The sequence below is a fragment of the Sceloporus occidentalis genome, unplaced genomic scaffold, assembly GCF_023333645.1.
Source record: "Sceloporus occidentalis isolate IW3139 unplaced genomic scaffold, rSceOcc1.0.p SCAF_3, whole genome shotgun sequence".
In the NCBI taxonomy this organism is placed as follows: domain Eukaryota; kingdom Metazoa; phylum Chordata; class Lepidosauria; order Squamata; family Phrynosomatidae; genus Sceloporus; species Sceloporus occidentalis.
The window spans coordinates 38,241,314-38,263,750 of record NW_028316983.1 but is presented as its reverse complement, the minus strand read 5'-3'; the positions used below and the strand labels follow the sequence as shown (position 1 = coordinate 38,263,750).

Sequence of the window (22,437 nt, the reverse complement as noted above, 5' to 3'; positions counted from 1 at the left end):
TCCTTGCTAAGCTTCTCCTGCTCCTGTAGGATTCATCCATTGGTGCCATGGTGTATATGTGTTTGCTGGCATCATAATGGCATTACAGCTCCCTCCCCAGGTAATTGCTGCAAGCCATCACTTGTGTAGGTCCCCAAAAGATAGGGAGCTAAAGGCTTTGGGCAAAACAAGGGCCATCATTATGCAGGAGAAAGGAGCAGGTATCAGCCTTTGAGCCAAGTCACACTGTAGTGCAAATCCAGTTGGACAGAACTGGTAAGATGTGGAGACTAGGCCTTCTGTAGTCAGCAAAGGTGATGGAGGGAACTGAGGAAAAAAGCATCCATACAGACAGTTGTGGGGCAAGTATCAATCTACTTGAAAGCTAATGGGATTTTCCAGATTTTGACTCATAAATTACCTCCCAATACTGATGAGCGAAGAGTCTTCATTTCTGAGCTATTAAATCTTACATTACTTCCTGTGATGCATTTGGTACTGTTACATCATCTAACTGTTTGGAATATTAATTCTTGGAGGTGGAAGGGAAGTGTAGCTTCACAATTTGGGAATGAGAGGGAGATTAGCTACTTATAGAATCATGCAGCTGGAAGAAACCATAATGGCCATTTGGTCTAACCCCCTGCTATGCAAGAACACACAGCTGAAGCAGTGCTGAGAAATGGCCATTGAGCCTCTGTTTAGCAATCTTCAAAGAAGGAGACTCCACCACCTTCTAAGTAGTCTACTCCAGTGACAAACGACTCTTCTGTGAGGAAGTTCTTCATAATAGTTAGGTAGAATCTCCTTATAATTTGAATCCATTATAACGTGTCCTAGTCTCTGGAGCAGCAGAAAACAAGTTTACTTCATCTTCTGCATGACATCCCTTCAAATGTTTAACAATAGCGATCATATCACCTCTCAGTATTCTCTTCTCCAAGCTAAACATGCCCATCACCCAACACGTTTCTCAGCTTAGTTTCCAGACCTTTTACCATCTTGGTTGCTATCTCTGGACATGTTTCAGCTTGTTAAACTGTCATGCCCAGAACTGGACACAGTATTCCAGATGAATTCAGACCAAAGCAGAATACAGTGTTACTATTTTGTCCCTTGATGTGGACACCATGTTCCTGTTGATCTATTCTAGAAATGCTTTGGCTTTTTGTCTGCTGCATCACACTGTTGGCTTTAGTTTAATTTATAATCTAGTAAGATCCCAATCCTTTTCATATGTGCTGTTGTCAAGCCACATGTCACCTAATCTATATTTCTACATTTTGTTTTTTCTTCCTAGATGTAGTACCTTGCATTTAATTTATTTGTCACTTTTGGTCCAGCTCTCCAATCTATTAAGCTCATTTTGAATCCTGATTCTATCTCTGGGGTTATTAACTACCAATGCTCATAGAAGTACTCTGTGGCTAAGTTGCAGTATACAGGAGTTTATCTTAGTGATGATAGAACAACCAGCCCTCAGATGAGCTAAAGAGGAAACCTGCCGGCAACAAGGGTTTGGTGTACAAGGCCCCCTTCCACCCAACTAATGGTGTCGGTTGTACTGGACTACAACTCATATGTACTTCCCTACTGGCAATGAAGCTTGGAATAATGGGGACCATAGCCCAACCTATCTGAAGAGTGCCAGCTTAAGAAAGACTGTCCTTATCGCCCCCTCTGCTGCCACGCCGGACGCCGCCGCCGCTTTGCCACCGCTGGACTGCACCCTTTGCCGGACGGCCTCCTCCCGGGGTTTTTTCGAGGTGCGCAGCTGCGCACCGCCCCCGGGAGTGCCGCTCTTGGACTTGGGGAACATCCCCACTGGAGACCGGGACTGTCTGGCCTTGGCGGTTGGCGGCCAGCGGGCTGTGCGGGCCCTTTAAGGACCATCTAGGGGGAAGTTTGGGAGGAGCCCCGCTGGTGAGAGCGGCGGGGATAAAAGCCGGGGAACCGGTCCCTCCCGACACGCCCCCTCTGCTGCCACGCCGGACGCCGCCGCCGCTTTGCCACCGCTGGACTGCACCCTTTGCCGGACGGCCTCCTCCCGGGGTTTTTTCGAGGTGCGCAGCTGCGCACCGCCCCCGGGAGTGCCGCTCTTGGACTTGGGGAACATCCCCACTGGAGACCGGGACTGTCTGGCCTTGGCGTTTGGCGGCCAGCGGGCTGTGCGGGCCCTTTAAGGACCATCTAGGGGGAAGTTTGGGAGGAGCCCCGCTGGTGAGAGCGGCGGGGATAAAAGCCGGGGAACCGGTCCCTCCCGACACGCCCCCTCTGCTGCCACGCCGGACGCCGCCGCCGCTTTGCCACCGCTGGACTGCACCCTTTGCCGGACGGCCTCCTCCCGGGGTTTTTTCGAGGTGCGCAGCTGCGCACCGCCCCCGGGAGTGCCGCTCTTGGACTTGGGGAACATCCCCACTGGAGACCGGGACTGTCTGGCCTTGGCGTTTGGCGGCCAGCGGGCTGTGCGGGCCCTTTAAGGACCATCTAGGGGGAAGTTTGGGAGGAGCCCCGCTGGTGAGAGCGGCGGGGATAAAAGCCGGGGAACCGGTCCCTCCCGACACGCCCCCTCTGCTGCCACGCCGGACGCCGCCGCCGCTTTGCCACCGCTGGACTGCACCCTTTGCCGGACGGCCTCCTCCCGGGGTTTTTTCGAGGTGCGCAGCTGCGCACCGCCCCCGGGAGTGCCGCTCTTGGACTTGGGGAACATCGCAGCTGCGGAACTGCGCAACTGCGCAGTTCCGATCAGGGCGTGGGAGGGTTGTTTTAGCCCGGGGAGCATGAGGATGCCTATAGTGGCTGCCCTCTGCTCCACTAGTTGCCATAGAGGGTTGGGGGGAGGCTAGGGGCGCGGGGGATGCCAGGGCCAGGGATGACATCTGGGAGAGCGGAGCCCCTATTGAGGTAGTGTGGGGCAGGGGGAGGTATGGCGGTGGGAGAAGGGACTTGCGTTCCAGGGGAAGGCGAGATAGATGCGTTATATCTATCCCGCCTTCCTGTCCCCCTCCCAACCGAAAGAACCTGAGGGTCTCTCCAACCGTGCCACAAACCCTGTCGCTGCTCCTGTGCAATGCCAGGTCTATTAACAACAAGTCCCACATCCTCCATGACCTCCTGGAGGACTCTAAGTGTGACCTGGCTTGCATTACCGAGACCTGGCTGGGGCCTGAAGGGGATGCTGTGTGGGCTCAGGCCCTGCCTGCCGGGTACTCGGTGAAGGACCAGCGCAGGTTAGGTGGGCGGGGGGGGGGGTGTGGCCTTGGTACATAGGAACATCGTGTCCCTCACCAGGAACCACGTCCGACAGACCACCTATATCGAGTGTATTTACCTGACCCTAAAGGCTAGGGACAGTCTAGGGATTCTGTTGGTGTATCGGCCACCCCGTGCATTAGCGGACTCCCTTAACGAGCTGACACAGCTGGTCGCTGAGCTGATGTTGGAGACGCCCAGGCTTCTTGTCCTGGGCGACTTCAACATCTCCCTCACGTCCAACTATGTTCCATCCGGTGCGGCTCGGGAATTCATGGAAACCATGGCGGCCATGGGCCTGTCCCAGCTGATACAGGGTCCTACGCATTGTGCGGGTAATACCCTCGATTTGGTCTTCTGTACGGATGCGGAAAATCCGTGGGTGGAAATTGCTAAAATTTCCCCCTTGTCATGGACGGATCATTTCCTGGTAGAGGTGGAAATCAAGGCTTCTACCCAGATCCCTCCCGGGGGTGGTGGACCAGTTAGGATGGTCCACCCTCGAAGGCTGATGGAACCTCAGAGGTTCCAAGAAGCCCTAGAGGGGCTCACGGTTGGAAATGACGGCGACTCTGTTGATGCCCTTACCGGTATCTGGAATACCGGTCTTTCTGGGGCTATACACAGAATCGCTCCCAAGCGTCCTCTCAGGCCCGCTTCCAATCGTAAGCCCTGGTATACGGAAGATCTCCGGGCAAGGAAGCGGGTCCTGCGACGACTAGAGTACCGTTGGCGGAAACACCTTCGCTTAAATGACAAGACTCTCCTAGACCGGCTGTTGAAGGACTATGGAGAGGCAATACGAGCAACAAAGAATTCGTTCTATGGTGCTCGTATTGCGTCCGCTGAGTCACGTCCGGCAGAGTTGTTCAGGGTGGTCAGGGAGCTAACCCAGCTCCCTCCTGCCCCGAACCAGATCCTTGAACCTTCTAAGGCCTGCTGTGACCTTTTCAATGACTTTTTTGTGGATAAAACTTCTCGCATAAGCGAAGGTCTGAACGCCGATGTTAATGCAGAGCCTAGGGTAGAAGTGTCCAGAGCCTCCGTGGACTGTGTTACACTGGATCAGTTTGAGTTGGTGAGTACCGAGGATGTGGACAAGATCCTCGGAAGTGTTCGGAAAACGACCTGCTCTCTTGATCCCTGCCCCTCATGGCTAGCGGCCCAGGGGGGACCGGTAGTAACGACATTGTTACGCCGAATAATTAATACCTCTTTGAGGGACGGGCAGTTTCCATCGGATCTCAAATTGGCCATAGTAAGACCGATCCTAAAAAAGCCCTCCCTCGACCCCCTGGTACATAATAATTATCGGCCTGTTTCGCTGCTACCATTTTTGGGGAAGGTGATCGAGAGGGCGGTTGCGATCCAGCTTCAGGCGGTCTTGGATGAAACTGATTATCTGGATCCATTTCAAACTGGCTTCCGGGCGGGTCACGGGGTCGAGACGGCCATGGTCGCCTTGGTCGATGATCTCCGTCTGAGCATCGACAGGGGAAGCGTGTCCCTGTTGGTGCTCTTGGACATCTCAGCGGCTTTCGATACCATAGACCATGGTATCCTTCTGGGGCGCCTGGCGGAGGTTGGGATCGGGGGCACTGTGCTCCAGTGGTTCCGGTCCTACCTCTCTGGGAGGTCCCAGATGGTGCAGCTGGGAGACGTGTGCTCCAGTGAGCGGGCCCTTAAAACTGGGGTCCCTCAGGGAGCCATTCTGTCTCCCATGCTATTTAACATTTACATGAAACCGCTGGGAGAGATCATCCGGAGACATGGGGCGCGGGGTTATCAGTACGCTGATGACACCCAGATTATTTTCTCTATGTCTCCGACTGATGCAGTGACCAGGGATGGCGTCTCCCCTCTCGTGGCCTGTCTGGAGTCAGTAATGGACTGGATGAGGAAAAACCGACTCAAACTAAATCCAGAGAAAACGGAGGTACTAGTGATAGGTTCCCCCGGTCCAGGAATGGCCGTGGTTCCACCTGTCCTGAACGGGGTCACGCTCCCTGTGAAGGACTCTGTGCGCAGTCTGGGCGTGCTTCTTGATTCGTCGCTTCATCTAACTGCTCAGGTGAATGCGACGGTCAAGAGCACTTGTTATCAGCTTCGGCTGATCCGCCAGCTGCGCCCATACCTGGACCGGAGGGACCTAGAATCTGTTGTACATGCTCTGGTAACTTCGAGATTGGACTTCTGCAATGTACTCTACATGGGGCAACCCTTATACCAAACTCGGAAGCTTCAATTGGTACAGAATATGGCAGCCCGGCTGGTCACTGGCGCTACCAGGACCAGCCATATAACACCTATACTTAAAGATCTTCATTGGCTGCCTATTCGCTTCCGAGCTCAATATAAGGCGTTGGTTATTACCTATAAAGCCCTAAATGGCTTGGGCCCAGGTTTCCTGAAGGACCGCCTCTCCCCGTACAATCCGCCTCGCACCCTCAGAACATCTGGGCAGCAATTGCTGAAGGTGCCAGGGGCTAGGCTTGCTTCTACTTCTAGAAGAGCCTTTTCCACAGCTGCCCCTGCCCTTTGGAATACGCTGCCCACCGAGCTCCGCTCATCTACTACCCTGGCCCAATTTAGGAAGGATCTTAAGACCTTCCTATTTAAGCAGGCATTCCCCGACTAACATCCTGTGGGCCTCCCTCCTCTTCCGTGGCCATGAGGACGGGCTAATGGGGCTTTTTATTGTTATTTTTATTGACCTTGTTGTGTTTTTAATCTGTATTTGTTGTATTGTTATATTGTAAGCCGCCCTGATCTTTCTGGAAGGGCGGGATATAAATAAAGATTTTATTATTTATTATTATTATCAGATGGCATCAAAAGAGACTTGGTAGATTGTTGCATTAAAAAGAATGCTGTAAATATCTAGCTTAAAAGAGAGAGCTTACTGTATTGGTTAGGGTGCCAGACTAAAAGTCAAATTAGGTGTTAAAGAGAATGAGTATTCCCTGCAACCAACTTGTTGTTGTTGCTGCTGGTGCTGTTGAAATAATGGAAGTTCCTCAGTGATATGCACTTCAGCAATTAGACCTGCAAATGAAGCCTTTGTTTATCTGCCAATGACAAATCACAGTCCAAAACACACTATATATAATCATGTGCTATGATAAACAGACATTGTTCACCACTTGAGGGAACACTTCTAAAAACATGCTGAGTGGACTGTGTAGGACTGTAGTTGACCTAAGGCTGCCATTCTATATCTGCTTATCTGGGAATAAGCTCAAATAAACTCAACAGGACTGACATTTCAGTAGACATACTGTATTTAGGATTGCACTTTTGGAAGATCCAGGTGCAAATCCCTACAGGCACAAAATTTACTGGTTGACTTTGAGAACGATGGCTACTTTGCCAAAAAGTTGGCAAAAAGAAATATAGGCCTGTTACAGACAGCCAAAATAAAGCTGCTTCGAGTCACAGTGGAGGTATGGTGTTTCAATGATGCATGCGTCCTAAGAGTCCAGAAGTCGCACCAAAGCCACGCTCCAGCCCTAAGGACTGGAGCGTGGCTTTGGTGTGATTTCTGGACTCTTAGGACGCATGCATCATTGAAACACCATACCTCCACTGTGACTCGAAGCAGCTTTATTTTGGCTGTCTGTAACAGGCCATAGATTGCTTAACATTTTTCAAGAAATGATTTCAATCAGTCACTGTTAAAAGGCCCTAATGATATAATTGCTAAGGCAAGTTCAGAGCTAGTGTAGTATTTTCTTATGTTTAAGAACACTCAACTTTGAACTAGGGATTTCCAGTTTTAAATCCCTCTTCAGTTCATGAGGTGACCTTGAAACAATCACAGTCCCTTTGTACAGGATTGTTGTGAAGGTAACCTGGGATAAACTCCATGTAAGCTACTCTGAGCTCCTCCTAGAAACAGTGAGGTGGAGGGGGGATTGCAATGCACAGAAGCAGCCATGGGGTTTAAATTGCAGTCAGAAAATTACAGGAAGATTGCTGGGAGAAACTTTGCAACAGCAGAACTACTACTTTGGGGAGGCTGTAAAATCTCTTTCTTTGGAGTTCTTCAAAGAAAGGATAGGCTGACTTTTACTGTAGAAATCTCTTCCCAAAGCGGAACATCACAGTGGTAGTGATGGTGGTAATAATGGCAGAATGCAGAATATAATGTGTGCTTGAGCTTTCAAGTTGCCTGTTGACTTATGGTGACCCCATAAATTTCTTAGGGTTTTCTTACACTCTTTCTATAGAGTACAAGATATTCCTGTCCCCTGGAGCTTCCAGTTTAAACTTCAACACATAGGAAACAACAGAGAAAGAGGAAGGAAGCAAAGCGAATAGTAAATATGAAACAAAAACATGGACATAGTTTTTTGTGGGTTTTTTGGGCTATGTGGCCATGTTCTAGCAGAATTTCTTTCTGATGTTTTGCCAGCATCTGTGGCTGGCATCTTCAGAGAATGCTTTGCCTGGAAAAAACATGGACATTTCATTAACCCACCCTTAGGCTGTGTAACAATAAGAGCACAGGAACTAGGGGGTTGTGTCAAAGGCCTCACAAGTAATGTAGATTTTAGGAGGATTTGATTGAAGTCAGAGAAGTGATATCAAGCAAATGTTCTGGGAGGTGCTCCCAAGCCTACAGGGCTGCAAAGAGAAATTGTAGAGTCTTTTGAGCAAGCAGAAGACCATTCCATAGTGGAGATGGAGAAGCCAGAATCATAGGCAGAGATCTTTGGGACTTCAAGATGCTTATTTGGGGCAGGGAGGACCACAACTACTACCCCCCCCCCCCCCATGACCATGCTGGTTGGGAGCTTCTGGTGACTGTGGTTGAAAAAAAAATATTTGTCTGACTACAATTATCTCATTTTACTTACTCTCATAAATTAATATCCTGAACTGGTGCTTAACAAATCTAGTGCAAAGCACAGGATGTCATGCTGGGTTTAGCTGCACGTGTGTGACAGGAAGAGATCAACATAATTAAAAGCAAATAGAGGCTGTAGGAAAACCCTGTTGCTTGGGTCACTGTGGTGAAGGAGAGAGCTCAACTGTATAGTTTGCGGGCCTACCCCTCTGTACCTGATTAAGATGCTACCCTTATCTGTAATGACGATTCTCTGTAAATAACCACTGATGTATTTATTGAATTGATTGTTGGATTTTATGACTGTATTCTATGTTTTTATCAGGTTGTAACCCCGCCTCGACCCGTAGGGAGAGGCAGGGCAATATAAATAAAAATTTATTTATTATTTATTATTATTATAGTTGGAGGTGTTTTTCTGCACAGTAAAAGCAGGGCTGAGGCCTACACAAAAGCACCATCTTGGATCTGTTATTGCAATTGTTTTGTCAAAAGTCTCCTTGCCATTGGTGAGCAGAGAAATTAAGATGAACCAGTTCACTTAATCTGTCAAGTGAAGGAGAAATCCTGGAGGTGCAGATCACCACTAGTTGTGGTTATAAGATGACAGCTTTTTTCTCTTGTCTTTAAATGTTCTTTGCTTTCTGTGATGCCACTACAACTGCCAAAGCAACAGGTGTACTGGCAGTCTACTCACCATTTTGCATCCTCCATAATGCCACTTTTGGGGGATGTTACAAGGAGACCCTCCGCCCAAACAAAAACATAGCAAAGAATGTTTGAAGAAATGTCTTTAAAGTGAACTTAGGCTTCTAGGGTATATATAAAAAGAATCATTTAAAATGCCTTTTTTTCTGAAAAATTAATTCTGGATTAATTTATGGATTAGTGGATTTTGGTTCAGCTCTGATTGCTTCTATTTAGGATGCTTAACTTCCTAATGGTCTCCTATATTAATTATTAAATTTCTGAGGAGAAACTGAACTTGTCTCTAATGAAAATGCTTATAATACTCCTTGGCAAACCCTGTAGTGAAACACCTTTCTCGTCAGTCCTGGGAAAGACATAGAGCTAATGCTGTGCCAAAATCTTACTTGCACTTTCCTAAAGATTTACTACCCTCATGAAAAAAGGTTTTGATTTTTCTTAGTCCTTCTCAGGTCATTTAAAAAAAAATTGATCATCATTTGGCAGGGACAGTCCCAATTAATCACACCATACTTTTTTCAGCTGCTTTTAAAATGTTCCATTTACTTTCTCCGCCTCCCACCTTCCATTTTTGTCCTCCACTTGCTCCCATTGATGCAAACTGAGTTCAAAATGCAAAAGTAGTTTGCACTTAATTAACTCAGTGGAGTGAGAGGAGAGGAAGGGTGGAATCTTGCCTTTTCCAGCAAATTTGGACAAAAGCTGCAGGCTCTCCTGGCTTGTGCATTCTGCCTCATTTATAACATACACACACACACAAGTTATAACCTCTCCTCTTGACTACACTCTGATGTTGCTTGGCTATGTGTGTCCCAGCTTTGATCTGTGACGTGTAGGAGGGTATGGTATGCATGTATTTTTCTGTTACATATCTCTTTCATCACTCTGCAACTTCCCTGGCTGCCCATATTTTCTACAGGAATAATTCCCATGGGAGAGGAGTTACCTTCTCCTTGGCTTTGGCTGAAGTGTGGGAAGTTAGTGAGGCTTACATGATGTTGGAAAGATGATTGTACAGGAGGCAGCAGAGTGCAGACATACACACACACACCTAGGCTCACCTGATAGGGTAAGCAGAAGAACTCCTGAACCTAACCCTGAGAATTTATCTGAAATGTTCTTCTGAACATTTTTCAAAAAATAATTTCTTTGCCATCAAATTGTATAAGAATAGTTAAAAAGAAAAAGTGGAAGAGAATTTTTTTTTTGTCACATCTCCACAGTTTATATCAAGGAAAATGGCCATGGCTAATTGGTTTATGATCCATGCAAGGCTTTCCTTCCCCGCCTTTCTACAAGCCATCTGAGTTCCTCGTGATTCAAGCAGCTTTTGTCTTCCAGATGGCCTGAATGAATTTTCCTTTCTTTGCAGGCCTTTGCACTGAAGCCAAGTGAAGAACCTTATGATTGCACTATATGTAACTCAACTCAGATAAGATTTCACTAGGAAACAAACATCTCCTGCCTTTCAGAGGGAATTGTCCATCAGCTTTCTCCCAACGTTTGCTCCTCATCAGCACCTTCCAGCTCCACCTGCTGAAGCAGAACAGGCACCTACGAACTCTTTGTCACCTTTCTTCTTAAGAGCACTTTGGAAATCATTCTCCAGTCATGTTCCAGCGCCTCACCAGCCTCTTTTTCAGTGACAGCAGCACACCTGAGGACCTTGAGGAACCCAAGGCCTTCATCTCAAAGGAGGAAGAAGAAGATGGGTGGCTCATTATTGACCTACCAGGTGAGAAATATTACAGGAAATTACTTAGAGTTATCCTTCTCAAATTGGAGAACTTAGGAAACAGGATCTCCTCCCTGAGGACTAGCCCCCACATTTCTGCCATGAGAAACTATTTTTTTTCTTGTGGGAAGAGTGCTTACCTCCCATTCATGGAGGATCCAAAGCTTGGAAGTAACATGTTGCAAGTAATGGTGTTACCTAAAACATGTTACTATTGGAGTTAAAAGGTTATAATTATATATTTTTTTAAAAAAATAAGTAATGCACATGCATGTAATGATGTTACCTCCTTCTGGAAGTGCAAATATTATTTTTGGGGTTTGGGGGTTATGTTACCTTTTTTTTTGTAAATATTGGTTTGGGTGTTGTTGGTTTTAAAAAAATGAAAAAGCAACATATTACCTCTGTCCCCTTGAAAGTAATATCTGGTTCTAGAGTATTATTTTTTTAAGTCATATTTTTATTTGGTTTTTTTAATACATAAATGATATAAAGAAAACAAAGTAATTACATCACATATCATATAATCTGTAATTACAGATATTAACAAATCCATAGATTGCGGATAACATTTTTTTCTAGTGTATTACTTTTTAACAATAAAGTTCCAGGATCTGGGAAGATTTGTACAGGAATCTGACTATCCTATGGCCATCTCCCATGGCAGTAAATAGTTCAGAGCAGAAAGAGGCCACCAATCCTAAAAAGGGATGGAGGGATGAATGGGAGTCTCCAGGCTGTTCTTAGAAGGAGATAAGAGGAAGGCATGTGGAGAGAGGAGATGGCTGGGGTCAGCTCTATGCAGTTGCATGGCTGTTGACTGAAATGAGTCCCACCAAGCCCAGCTTTTAACACTTGCCCTGTTTTCACAGCCCCCCCCCAAAAAAAAAAAATCTTCCCCACCCTGTTCCCCATTCCCCGGTTCTAGTGCAAACTGTCCAGATGATGTCTGGATAGTTTGGCAATGAATCCACCATATAATCCACCATCACCACCTTAAGTCAGTTTTAAATAAATCTCTTTTGCTCTGAATCTTCCCAGAACATCTGGATTCTCTTACTGTAATGCCAGGTGATTGTTTACAGTGCATTCCACTGTGCTGCTGGCGTTGCTGCTATTGGCTTATATAACTTGCTCAACTTAAGTCTCTTTAGACTATATATTTCTAGTGAAAATCAGATATAATGTTATAGAATCACAGAGTTAGACAGGACCTTGTAGCTCAGTACAGGAATCCATATTCTGATGGCGCAGTGGTTAAATGCCTGTACTGCAGCCATTCACTCGAAACCACAAGGTTGCGAGTTCAAGACCAGCAAAAGGGCCCAAGTTCGACTCAGGCTTGCATCCTTCCGAGGTCGCTAAAATGAGTACCCAGACTGTTGGGGGCAAATTAGCTTACTTGCTAATTAGCTTACTTGCTGTTCACCGCTATGATTTTTGGAATAGCGGTATATAAATAAAACAAATTATTAATTATTATTAGTTGTTGTCTGTCTTTGTTTGAAGACAGATAACTGGCTCCATTGTCTAGCTACTGTTACCACTGAAATGTTTCTTTTAATGCTCAATTGACATTTACCCTGCTATAATGCAATCTTGATAAATATTTTCTGCCTTCTGAGAGAACCGAAAAGAAGTCTTTGGCATCTTCCATATATACACTTAAAGAGTGCTGTCATGTCTCCTCTCCAGGCTAATATTGTCCAAATGGCATGCCAGATGCTCTGGCTTCTGTCTCCCTGCCTACTGGGAATCTTGTGAGTGTAGAAAGATCTCTTCAGGAAATTCCTATGTTCTAAAATTAGAATTTGTTCTATACCTTTCCTAAGGTCAATGAAAAGGGCCCAAAATGTGTATAAGCCTCTGAAATCTTCAGATCTCTTCATTATGCAAGATGCTTCAAAAGGTCTGAGGGAAGAGTGCTAACTTAGGCCCCATTCCCACTGGGCACAAAAAGCAACGTATATTGTTGTGATTCTGGCTCGAATTTTTCCCCCCAAGTCTTCATTGTTCCCATTAGGAAAGGCTGCAAAATGACTCGGTTTATTTTGACCCATTCCCATTGGATTTTTCCCCACTGTATTTTAAAACGGAGTAATTTGCTCCCTATTTCCATTGACCTTCCGGAACCTGCAGCTGTCAATCAAGCACTTAGGTGATTAGACATCACAGTGATGTCAGTTGCTTCAATGCATTTTGGTGCGGGCTATTTTTGTTCCCCGTTCCCATTTGCGTCTTTCAAACCTGTTTTTCTGTTTTGTTTTGTTTTGTTTTTAAGCAGTCAATCAATCGCTTAGGCGCTTTTCCCCTCTGGGAAAAGGAGAAGGAGCCTCCATACCCCCAAGTCCATTGGCTTCCCAAGCTGTCCTGTGTCTTCCCAGAGCCCCTCAGGGAAAGGCAGAAGGAGCCTTCGCCCTTCCAAGTCCCTTTGCTTCCCAAGCTGTCCTGTGTCTTCCCAGAGCCCCTCAGGGAAAGGGCGAAAGAGCCTCCATCCCCCCAAGTCCCTTTGCCTTCCCCATTGCTCCCTGGGCTGTTTGGGGGGCGATCGTGCAGGCATGTAAAAAGAAAAGAAAAAATAATTGTTAAAAATGGTGTTCAATGGGTCTCCTCACACATCAGTCTATGAATGTAGAGCAGGGGGGAGACTGCAGGGGGGCATAATGTGTTTACTGCATTTGGAGGTCAATGTAGCAATTTGGTATGTTTGGACACCTGACAGAGCACCTAAGTGATCGAAAGCTTAATTAAAAAAAAAAAAATTGTCTACACACGCGATCGCCTTACCCTGGTTCTCACTTCACCGGGGGAAAGGCTACATGAATGGGGGGAAATGGCACCAGTAATGCAGGAAAGAAAACAAAGTGGGTGACACCCCCAGGCCAGCCCCTTGAACACTGCTCCTCCCATCCCCACGTTCCCGAATTGGACACCCTTGTCGTTCCTATTCATTTGCCCCAGATCAGACTCGGGAGGTGCAGGAAAAAACCTCCAAAAAAGTACAGTCAAATTAACCCGGGTTCGAGCCCCCCTGATTTGGATTTTTCCTGGAAAAATCGATTACATGGGGATCAGATCCGAATTCCAATGGAAAGAAATCGGTGCAATGAGGATCGAATGCATGCTCAAATGGGAACGATGCCCCCATAATCAGAGTGTTGATTCGCTTTATAAACCAGTGGGAATGGGGCCTTAGTTTATTGCAGAGGGGGGAAAGCAAAGAGTCTTGTAGCACCATAAAGATAAAGAAGCTTTATTTGGTCCACATTTTCATGGATCCCATGTTATCTGATGCACCTCATGCTTTATTAATACAACTGATGAAGTAGGCTGGATAGTCCATGAAAACCTAGTCTAGATAAAACTTGTTGGTCTTAAAAATTTAACAAAAGACTGTTTGGAGGAAGGGGGGGAAAGGAAAAGAGAGAAGCAGGAACACTAAAATGGCTTGATGGTGGACTCTAGGTATCTGCATAGTCTCAGTACTCAGTTTGTAGTAAGAGAAAACAGATCTGCAGACATTGAAACAAAGCTCTAAAACAAAAACAAAAACAAACCTAAAATGATGATGTTAGGTTTTTACACTGTAATTAGAGTGCTATGATTCCACTTTAACTGCTATGGCAACAGCCTATGAAGTTCTGAGATTTTCTGTTTAGGGTGGGATATTTAGAATTCTCAGCCAGAGAGTTCTACTGTTTCACCAAACTACAAACCACAGGATTCCACAGGATGCAGCCATGACAGTTCAAATAGAATCATAGTACTGTAACTGCAGAGAGTGAAAGGGATCATAAAGAAGGAGGCGTATGGGTCACATATGGCCACTGAAGCCAACTTTTGGTCACTGAAACCTCCTTAGTGGCTCCCACAGCTCCTAACCCGTGTGTGTGTGTGTGTGTGTGTGTGTGTGTGTGTGTGTGTTTTTGGGTGCTTTCCCCCTAAAAACTGGCCAGATCAATTACAAACCAGCCACAAATGCAGCAGTTTACTCTCCCATTCTCGCTGAGCCCTTCACAACAACAAGTCAAATCACACAAAATAGCAACTGAAAGTAATGCCATGTCATAGAATCATAGAGTTGGAAGAGACCACAAGCATGGACAAGTATTGTCCACAGGCTGCATGTGGCCCTTGAGACCCCTCAATGTGGCTCTTCAATACCCTCAAAGCCCCCAGATCCCTCCCCCCCCCCATTTTTTAAATTGGGGGGCTGGTTTGAGGGTGATTTTTCACCAGCAGAAAGCCCCCAAACCACCCACAAATGTGACAGCTTCTCCAACCCTCCAAAGGTACTGACATTCCAAAATAATCTCTGGGGAAAAAATAAAAAATGCCCTTAAGTCTGCCAAAACAGTGGCCGAAAGTGACAGTACATTATTTCTGGTGTGCTGAAACACACCACTGTGGTCTGCTGGATAGGTGAAGACAGGAATAGTTCCTGCACAGTTGCCCACCTTGGTCTACATTGATCAACCTTTTCCCAGCTCTTCTGTCTGTTTAGAAGTCAGAACAGCACCAAACTGGTACTAGAGTTGGTGCATTGCTTGGTTCAGTATGGGATGTTGGTGTGAAATAGTATCACACAACATTGTTTCTGTTTTTTTTCAGCTCAAGTGCAACTGTGCTGCCCTTTCTTTTTCCAACATTTAGATCAACCCAAAAGGATATGTAAAAGCACAGTACATTCTTGCTGTTGGGCTGGACCATCTAAATAGTTCTGCTTTTTGGGGGTGTTAGGCTAAGAGGTGTTGCTGCATTCCAAACAGAGAACGTAGCAAATTACATCTTGTATATGATCATTTCACATTACTGAAACCTGTTTGAAGAGACAGGCATATGTACACATGAATCATGTGAGGATGCCATCTGGCTGTCCATAGGTATATTCTTATACTAGTGTAAGAATCTTTTACATTGATATAAGGCACGTTTGAGTGGAGTGCATAATGGTGGCAGAGGGATGGCTGGCTTGGCCATGATATAAAGGCCCTGCCTCTGCCCTGCCACTCTCTCCCACCCTGGCACAGTTACACCAGGCAAGAGGGTCTCAGTCAAAATGTTGGGCCAAGCAGAACCCTTTTCCTTTCATTTTTTGGTAGATCAGCATGGCCATTTGGAGTTCCCAAATTTCAAGGCCTGGCCCTCCTTCTCAGGGTGAGGGGGAGGTATCTCATGCAGAGAGCACTTGCCTTTCATAGACCTTTCTTTAAAGAAATACATCTTCTGAGTAACTTTGGTTAAATGAATCATGTTTAATGGCGTTACTACTGACAGACCCTAGTAACATCATAAGATGCCACCTATTAGGAACTGTCCCTGGGTCTTAGGTTTTTGGATGAAAATAACCTGGCAACACTATGGCCAATATATGTTCATTTGGACTGTACCATTTCATGTGGAAGAGGTGTCTGTGTGATCTGGAAATCCTGGGATTGATGTCTTTGTCAATTACAGTTTCACCCAGTTCCCTATTTTCTAGCCTTCAGGGAGGTTCTTTTGGTTCACTTCCTCACCAATGTACAATCATTTCTTTAAAATCTATATGAAAATTCATATATATATTTATGCATACTTTCCCATGTATTTTGATTTGTGCTTTTCCACAAGGCTACACATTTTCCACAGCTTGGAAAAGCTCCTTTTTTGGATTACAACTCCCAGAATCCTCCCCCACAACACTGCCAGAAGACATGCATCCTGAGAGTGTTCTGGGACCTATAAACCAAAAGGACAAAGGCAGGGGCATGTTTTCAAACTCTGGAAGTGACACTAAAGCCTAGTTGCATATCTTCTTTTTCCAACTGTTTATGCATGCTACAGCAGCACACAAGGGAAGGAAGGCAGCATCTGGGTAACTGCTTTTCCCATGGGTTTATCTTATGAAACAAACATAAACTTCCTCCTGGGCTGGCTGTGCCTGAAACCTATCTTTCCCAGTTTAGAATGCCTTTGTGCCTCAGTGCTGAACGCTGAGTCTTTTCTTATGCCTAAAATGGAAGCAGAGAGAGAGTTAAGAACTGACTGCTAAAAGCAGCTTGCAGACTACCCTCTCCAAGTTAATCCTTATGCAAGGGTGAGAGACTCAAGAGCTTGGAAAGTGACATTTAAACAAAAATGGCAGTTATAACAGGCAGTTTTAATATGGGAATGTTGTTCCAACATTCCAAGAGTAATTAGCTGCTATTATAGTTGCAATTTTTTCTTCTCTTTCCCATTTCTCAAAAGTAATTAGATTTGTTACTTTTAATAACTTTAAAACATCCGAATACTACAAACCACTGCAAGGTGGTACAAAACACAATTGCCTCCAATCTGCCCTATTGTTACCTCAATGTCCACAAGGCAGCAACAGGCAGTAACACAAGGTGCAGCATGAGCCATATTATTTTCTTTCTCTGTTATTTAGAAAGGTTACAACCCTGTAGCCATACAAACAATGAAATGTTAAAGGTGTATCATGAAAGGAAGGAAGTTATGCCTCATCAGTGCAAATCCTCATAGTTAGTCCCAACATGAATAGACCACTGAGAGTTGTAGAAAGATGAGTGCATGTACGCAAACTGCACTGATTCAGTATGTCTACTCTGATTGGATCCAGGTCATTATGTTTCAACTGCAATGTCTTCTTATTGATGGAAAGAACTAATTCTAAGTAGCATGTTACCTCCAAGCTCTGGGTAGGCCCACTGTACTAAATGGGTCATGAACCCAATGAAGTGGTTTAGTCAGAGCTTGGCATTAACCTCATTGATTAGTCCCCACCAGAGAAGATCCAGGGAACTGATTTATGAGGGGTGCGTCTGTATGTAGATAAATTCCACTGATTCAGTGACTCAGTTCTATTGAGGCACATTGTCACACCCCATTGGGAAAAAAATGGTGAAATACTTCGTTGTTATTTCCATTGGGGAGGGTTTTTGCAAAATTTTCATTTAGAGAAAACATAAGGAGTGGCATCCTTGTCAGTAATTATGATATCATATGCCTGACTTACCACACTGTAATTATTCCATTTCATATTTACAGTTGGTGACTGACTGCAGTGAGCAAAAGTGCTCCCAATGAGGCCTTCCCTTGAAGCCTCACAGCACTCCCAACATAGACATTTCTGGAGAGCAGGGTAGTAAGTAATGATGTTCAGCTCTCCCCCAGTTGCAGGGTGCACTGAGACAGATAGCTGCAACAGGATCCTGAGAAGACTACACAGAAATCTTTGCAGCTGTCTGTCTCAGCATGCCACAGGATAGATCTTTTTTTGGGTTGTTGCAGAGGTCAGTATTCTCTTCCATCTTCTGCAACAAGCAAAGACACCCCACATACTCACCATTGCACTCTGATAGCCCCCCTCCCCCCCATGTACATTCTGTTGTTGGTAGAAAGCAGAGCGGATTGGAGAAGTGTTTGGCTATGTCCTCAGAACCAGATGACATCATCTGCTGAGATGATGATGATGATGATGATGATGATGATGATGATGATATATTTATATTTTCCTGTCTCTTCTGAATGGATAAAGGCGGGATTACAACCCATTAAATACATACAAAAACACATCAATAAAATACAATAAAAATAATTACATTAAAACTAGCTCATCGGACTTGGGGTACCTATTGCAAGTACCTCTGTTTCTCTGGATTCAGCTTGAGTTTATTTTCCCTCATCCAGCCCATTACTGACCCAAGACAGGCATCCAGAGGAGAGATACCATTCTTAGTCACTGCTGCAGTCGGAGACATAGAGAAGTAGATTTGGGTTTCATCAGCGTACTGATAACACCGCGCACCATGTCTGTGGATGATCTCGTCCAGCGGCTTCATGTAAATGTTAAACAGGATGGCACCCCGAGGGATGCCAGATATCAGCTCTCTTTTTGAAGAGCAGCTGTCCCCCAACATCACCATCTGGAATCTGTTGAATGCCCCCAATACCTAACTCCCTCAGGCATTCCATGAGGATACCATGGTCTATGGTATCAAAGGCCACTGAGATAATGTCTGGAAGACCCCAGCAGATCCTAGGAGAAGATCTCCTTGATCTACATCTGGCTATGGGGACATAGCCAGACACCTCTGTTATGCCCTCCCCCTCCCAACTCTCCACCAGCAATGGAAGGGCTGGGCAGGGGTTATCAAAAGATAATGATGAATCCTGGTAGTGGTCACTAGAGGGGCATGGCAAAGTTCCACATGCAGAACTTCCACACTACATTCTGCCATGTAAGATGCAGACCAATGTACCCTTGGATTCCATGCATTCTGAATGTACACTAGATAATGTGGAACAGTCAACCTTATTCTAGATCTTCAGTAGATTCGCCAGTGTATAAACAAATACACAGAAATATTATTTCAACCAGAGTTTCAAACATGCAACAAGATTTTATTCCCACAACTTAAATTCAGGCTGGGATTTGTAGTTTGGTGAGATTCTTAGAATTCTGTGCTAGAGAGCGGCAATCCATTATTATTAGTAGTAGTAGTAGTAGTACATTTATTTGTATCCCGCTCTTTCCCCAGAACTGGGACACAGAGTGGCTTCATAATATTAAAAAACAATACAATTAAAACATAGAAAAGTGATACATTAAAACAGAATCAAATTGTTACAGTATTAAAAAGATTATTAAAATAATAAAAAGATAAAAAATTTAAAACACCCTAGCTGGTCTTTTAAGAACATTCTGTTTTGAAAAGCCTGCCTGCATATTCCATTCTCTTGAACCACTGCACTGGAACTGGCCAGCAGGGAATTGCTACCTCATTAGATCCCAAGGATTTTCAAGTTCCTGGAATCCATACCCAGCATAGTCAATGATCAGGCATTCCTGAAGATAATGCTGAAAACATTTCAGGAATGTTCTAGCACAAGAGTGGGGATTGTGCAGCCTTCTAGTCCCTGTTGAATGGCCACTCTCCGCAGCCATAACCAGGATAGCCAACACTGAAGAATGCTGGGAGGTACAGTCCAGCTATAGCTGGAAGGCCACACAGTGCATATTCTGGTCCTACAGTGTACATGCAGCATCCAAAACATTCAGTCTTCTATCATGCTAGATTATTGTCCTCTGATTTCTTAAATTTCATCTTCCTACCATTGCTTGGGAAAAGTTGGAGCCCTTGATCTCAGAGTTCTCCAACATAGCATTACAATTGTTCTGCGCAACATAAATTTTCTCAATTTCTTCTCATCCTTCTCTTTAATTTAACCTCTCATCTTCCTCTTGAAATAATATAGATAGGCAAGGCTACTTCAGAGCAGCAATAAGCCATATGGATGGAAAAAAATATTTGAGCATACAGTATTCAAAAATGAAAGATTTCACTCTTTGCTGTTAAGAAACTCCTCAAAAGGAGAATGTTGTACTGATGAGAATCTTCACAGTTTGGGACTCATTCTGTATACAGTTTTCACATGAATTTGAATGGGGTTCAGTGTATGTGTTTTCATTTTCTAAAAAAACCCAATACTCACATGTAAATTCTGCACAGAGTAAGCCCCAAAGGGTGAATATTCTTGGAAAACTGCAGTTTCTGAAGACTTCCCTGCAGCAGGAAAAAATTGTTTCATGCATGAATCAAATTAACAAAGAATTGCATCCCTAATGGGCAACCCATAGCACAAACCCAGCAACTGTCTGCTTAGTCACATAGGAACAATCTAAACAAAAGCCTCTTTTGAGACTTGGTTGAATCAGAATGGGTGGTGCTGAGCAAATGGGAGAGCTTGTCAATAAATGGCCATTTTGGTTATGGTGCAGATGATCTGTGCCTAGGTGCCAGATTGTCAGTCATTACCTTGCTGGACAAACCACTTACACAGGGAGGCACTTGATGCCTGCTTACACATTGCAAATATAATGCAAATATGTATTGTCTTTCTATCCTCTTTTATGATAATGCATTTCTTATCTTTGGATGATGCACAAGTAGCCACCAGTTCCCATGAGATACAGAAGAGACTTAATGAGAGACTGGTGGATTCTGAGAGTTGTAATTCAAAAAAGTAACTTTGTTGAACTCTGGGAGTGGGCTTAATGTGGGTTAAAACCTACCAAAGAACTTGTTTCCAAAGGCCCATACTGAGAAATGTGAATCAATAATGCCTCAGAGCACTTGCAAAGTTATCTTTCCTTCACTAAGTAACCACAGCCCATGCATGTAGATCAGTGATTATGACAGAAGAGCTACAAGGGCAGAGAACACAGTTTTTGGCCTCAACTGACCTCCATAGAAGAAAACCAGACATGATTCAGAGAATAGGACAAAGTCAGATCCTTAACACAAGACTGAGCACTTTTCTACACTGATGTCATTGTCTCCAACTTCTTCACTGACTCACGCTATATTATCTCATTGAACTTAGACCATGTTGTTTACCATGTTCTGAAATGCAAGAGATCATGAGGGATACTGCACAGCTGATGGTACAACTGATGGACATAGCTTTAATGCCCTTGAAAGAAAGCAGCTGCAGATCAGGAACACTTTTAACAAAAAAAAATCAATGCAAGATTTTTCCCCCTTTCTTTTTCTTTGTTGCCTTGCTTTTAAAAAGTAAAAACACTTTTTGCAGCTTCAGGCTTGCCGGGTGATATTTTGATCTCTGTATCCTTCCTGTTACACACCCTGCCAAGAATCTTTGCAAGAGGCAATGGTGTTTACTTTTTTAAAAAAAGATTGTACATTCTGCCTGTCAGTCAGAGATCTAATTATTGCCACCGTCTTCCTGGTACTGGAATTGTGCAAGCCTAAATGAGGAGTCTAATAAGCTTGCACCTTCAGAACTATTATCCACAGATATGATCTGTTCAGTGGTATATACACTTCCGCATCTCTCCAGCATGGGAACACTGAAATCTGCTGGAGTTGTACTTGACAGGTCTTTTGCTTCAGCACAAATGAGGTAATAATAAGGCTTTGAAGTTTTACTGTTGCTGGTAACAGATTGACTTAGAGCAAGGGCAGGCCACTGTATGGGAGCCAAGATCCCATCCCATCCCATCCCCCTCCATGGACTACACACACTCCTACAGTGAGCCCATCCAGTCACAATTCCTTTAAAATGCCTCACTTCAATCCCAATATGCCAGTGCACTCGAACTGTTATCACTGTGTTTCTGATTCTCCCGTCTTCCTTCCTCAAGGGCAGGGATGAGAGAGTGGCACAAGTGCTTTCCAGCACCCCTCTTTAACTGGTGGCCCAGGAGCCTGGATCTCCCCAGGCCAGCCTATCTCTACACTTTTGGGATTCTTGCATCTACAGTGGGCTCTTTGTATCTGCTGGGGTTTGGTTTCAGGACCCCCTGTAGATACCAAAATCTGTGGATGCTCCAGTCCTATTACATACAGTGACACAGTAAAATGGCATCCCATATATACAATGGTTTTGCTTTTTGCTTTTTGGAATTTTTGGATTTTTCTTTAAATAATTCAAGGTGGGGGTTTTTTGGAATTTTTGTGTGTGAATATCTTTGAACTGTGGGTGGTTGAAATCTATGGATGCAAAATCTGTGAATACAGAGGGTTAACTGTATTCACAAAGTATAACTTGCTTGATATTTTGCATTCTCATACCTAAATATATGAGAAATGAGGGTTCTCCTCCTCCCAATTTCTGAAGCAGATGTGAAGTGGGAGCACAGCTTGAAAAGGTTACCATTTTTGGACAGAAACTCCTCTAATATTGTCCAGGGATTCTGGAAGCTGTGGTCCAAAAAGTACTTTCCCAGGTTCTGTTTTAAATATTAAATCCTTTCCCCACACTAAAGGCAATTTTCCTGTTTACATTGCTCCTGAAACAATTCTTAGCCCTCCTTTGGGGCGGGGGGAGAATATAGGCACCTGTGAAAAGTTGTCAATGTTGTTGCAGTTTTGGTTTAGGGAGATTTGGAATAAGAAAACAGCATGAA

General features: G+C 44.7%; 1 protein-coding gene across 4 annotated transcripts in view; it reads left to right on the top strand.

Annotated features, from left to right (window-relative positions):
- The window catches only part of TP53INP2 (tumor protein p53 inducible nuclear protein 2), a 55,502-nt gene that overhangs the window by 17,807 nt on the left and 15,258 nt on the right, over positions 1 to 22,437 (top strand). For all 4 annotated transcript variants that reach the window (XM_089514064.1, XM_089514061.1, XM_089514063.1 and 1 more), the window contains exon 2: positions 10,161 to 10,523. In XM_089514064.1, the coding sequence (XP_089370190.1) occupies positions 10,400 to 10,523 (124 nt within the window). In that variant the 5' untranslated portion in view covers positions 10,161 to 10,399. The remainder of the gene's footprint in view (positions 1 to 10,160; positions 10,524 to 22,437) is intronic.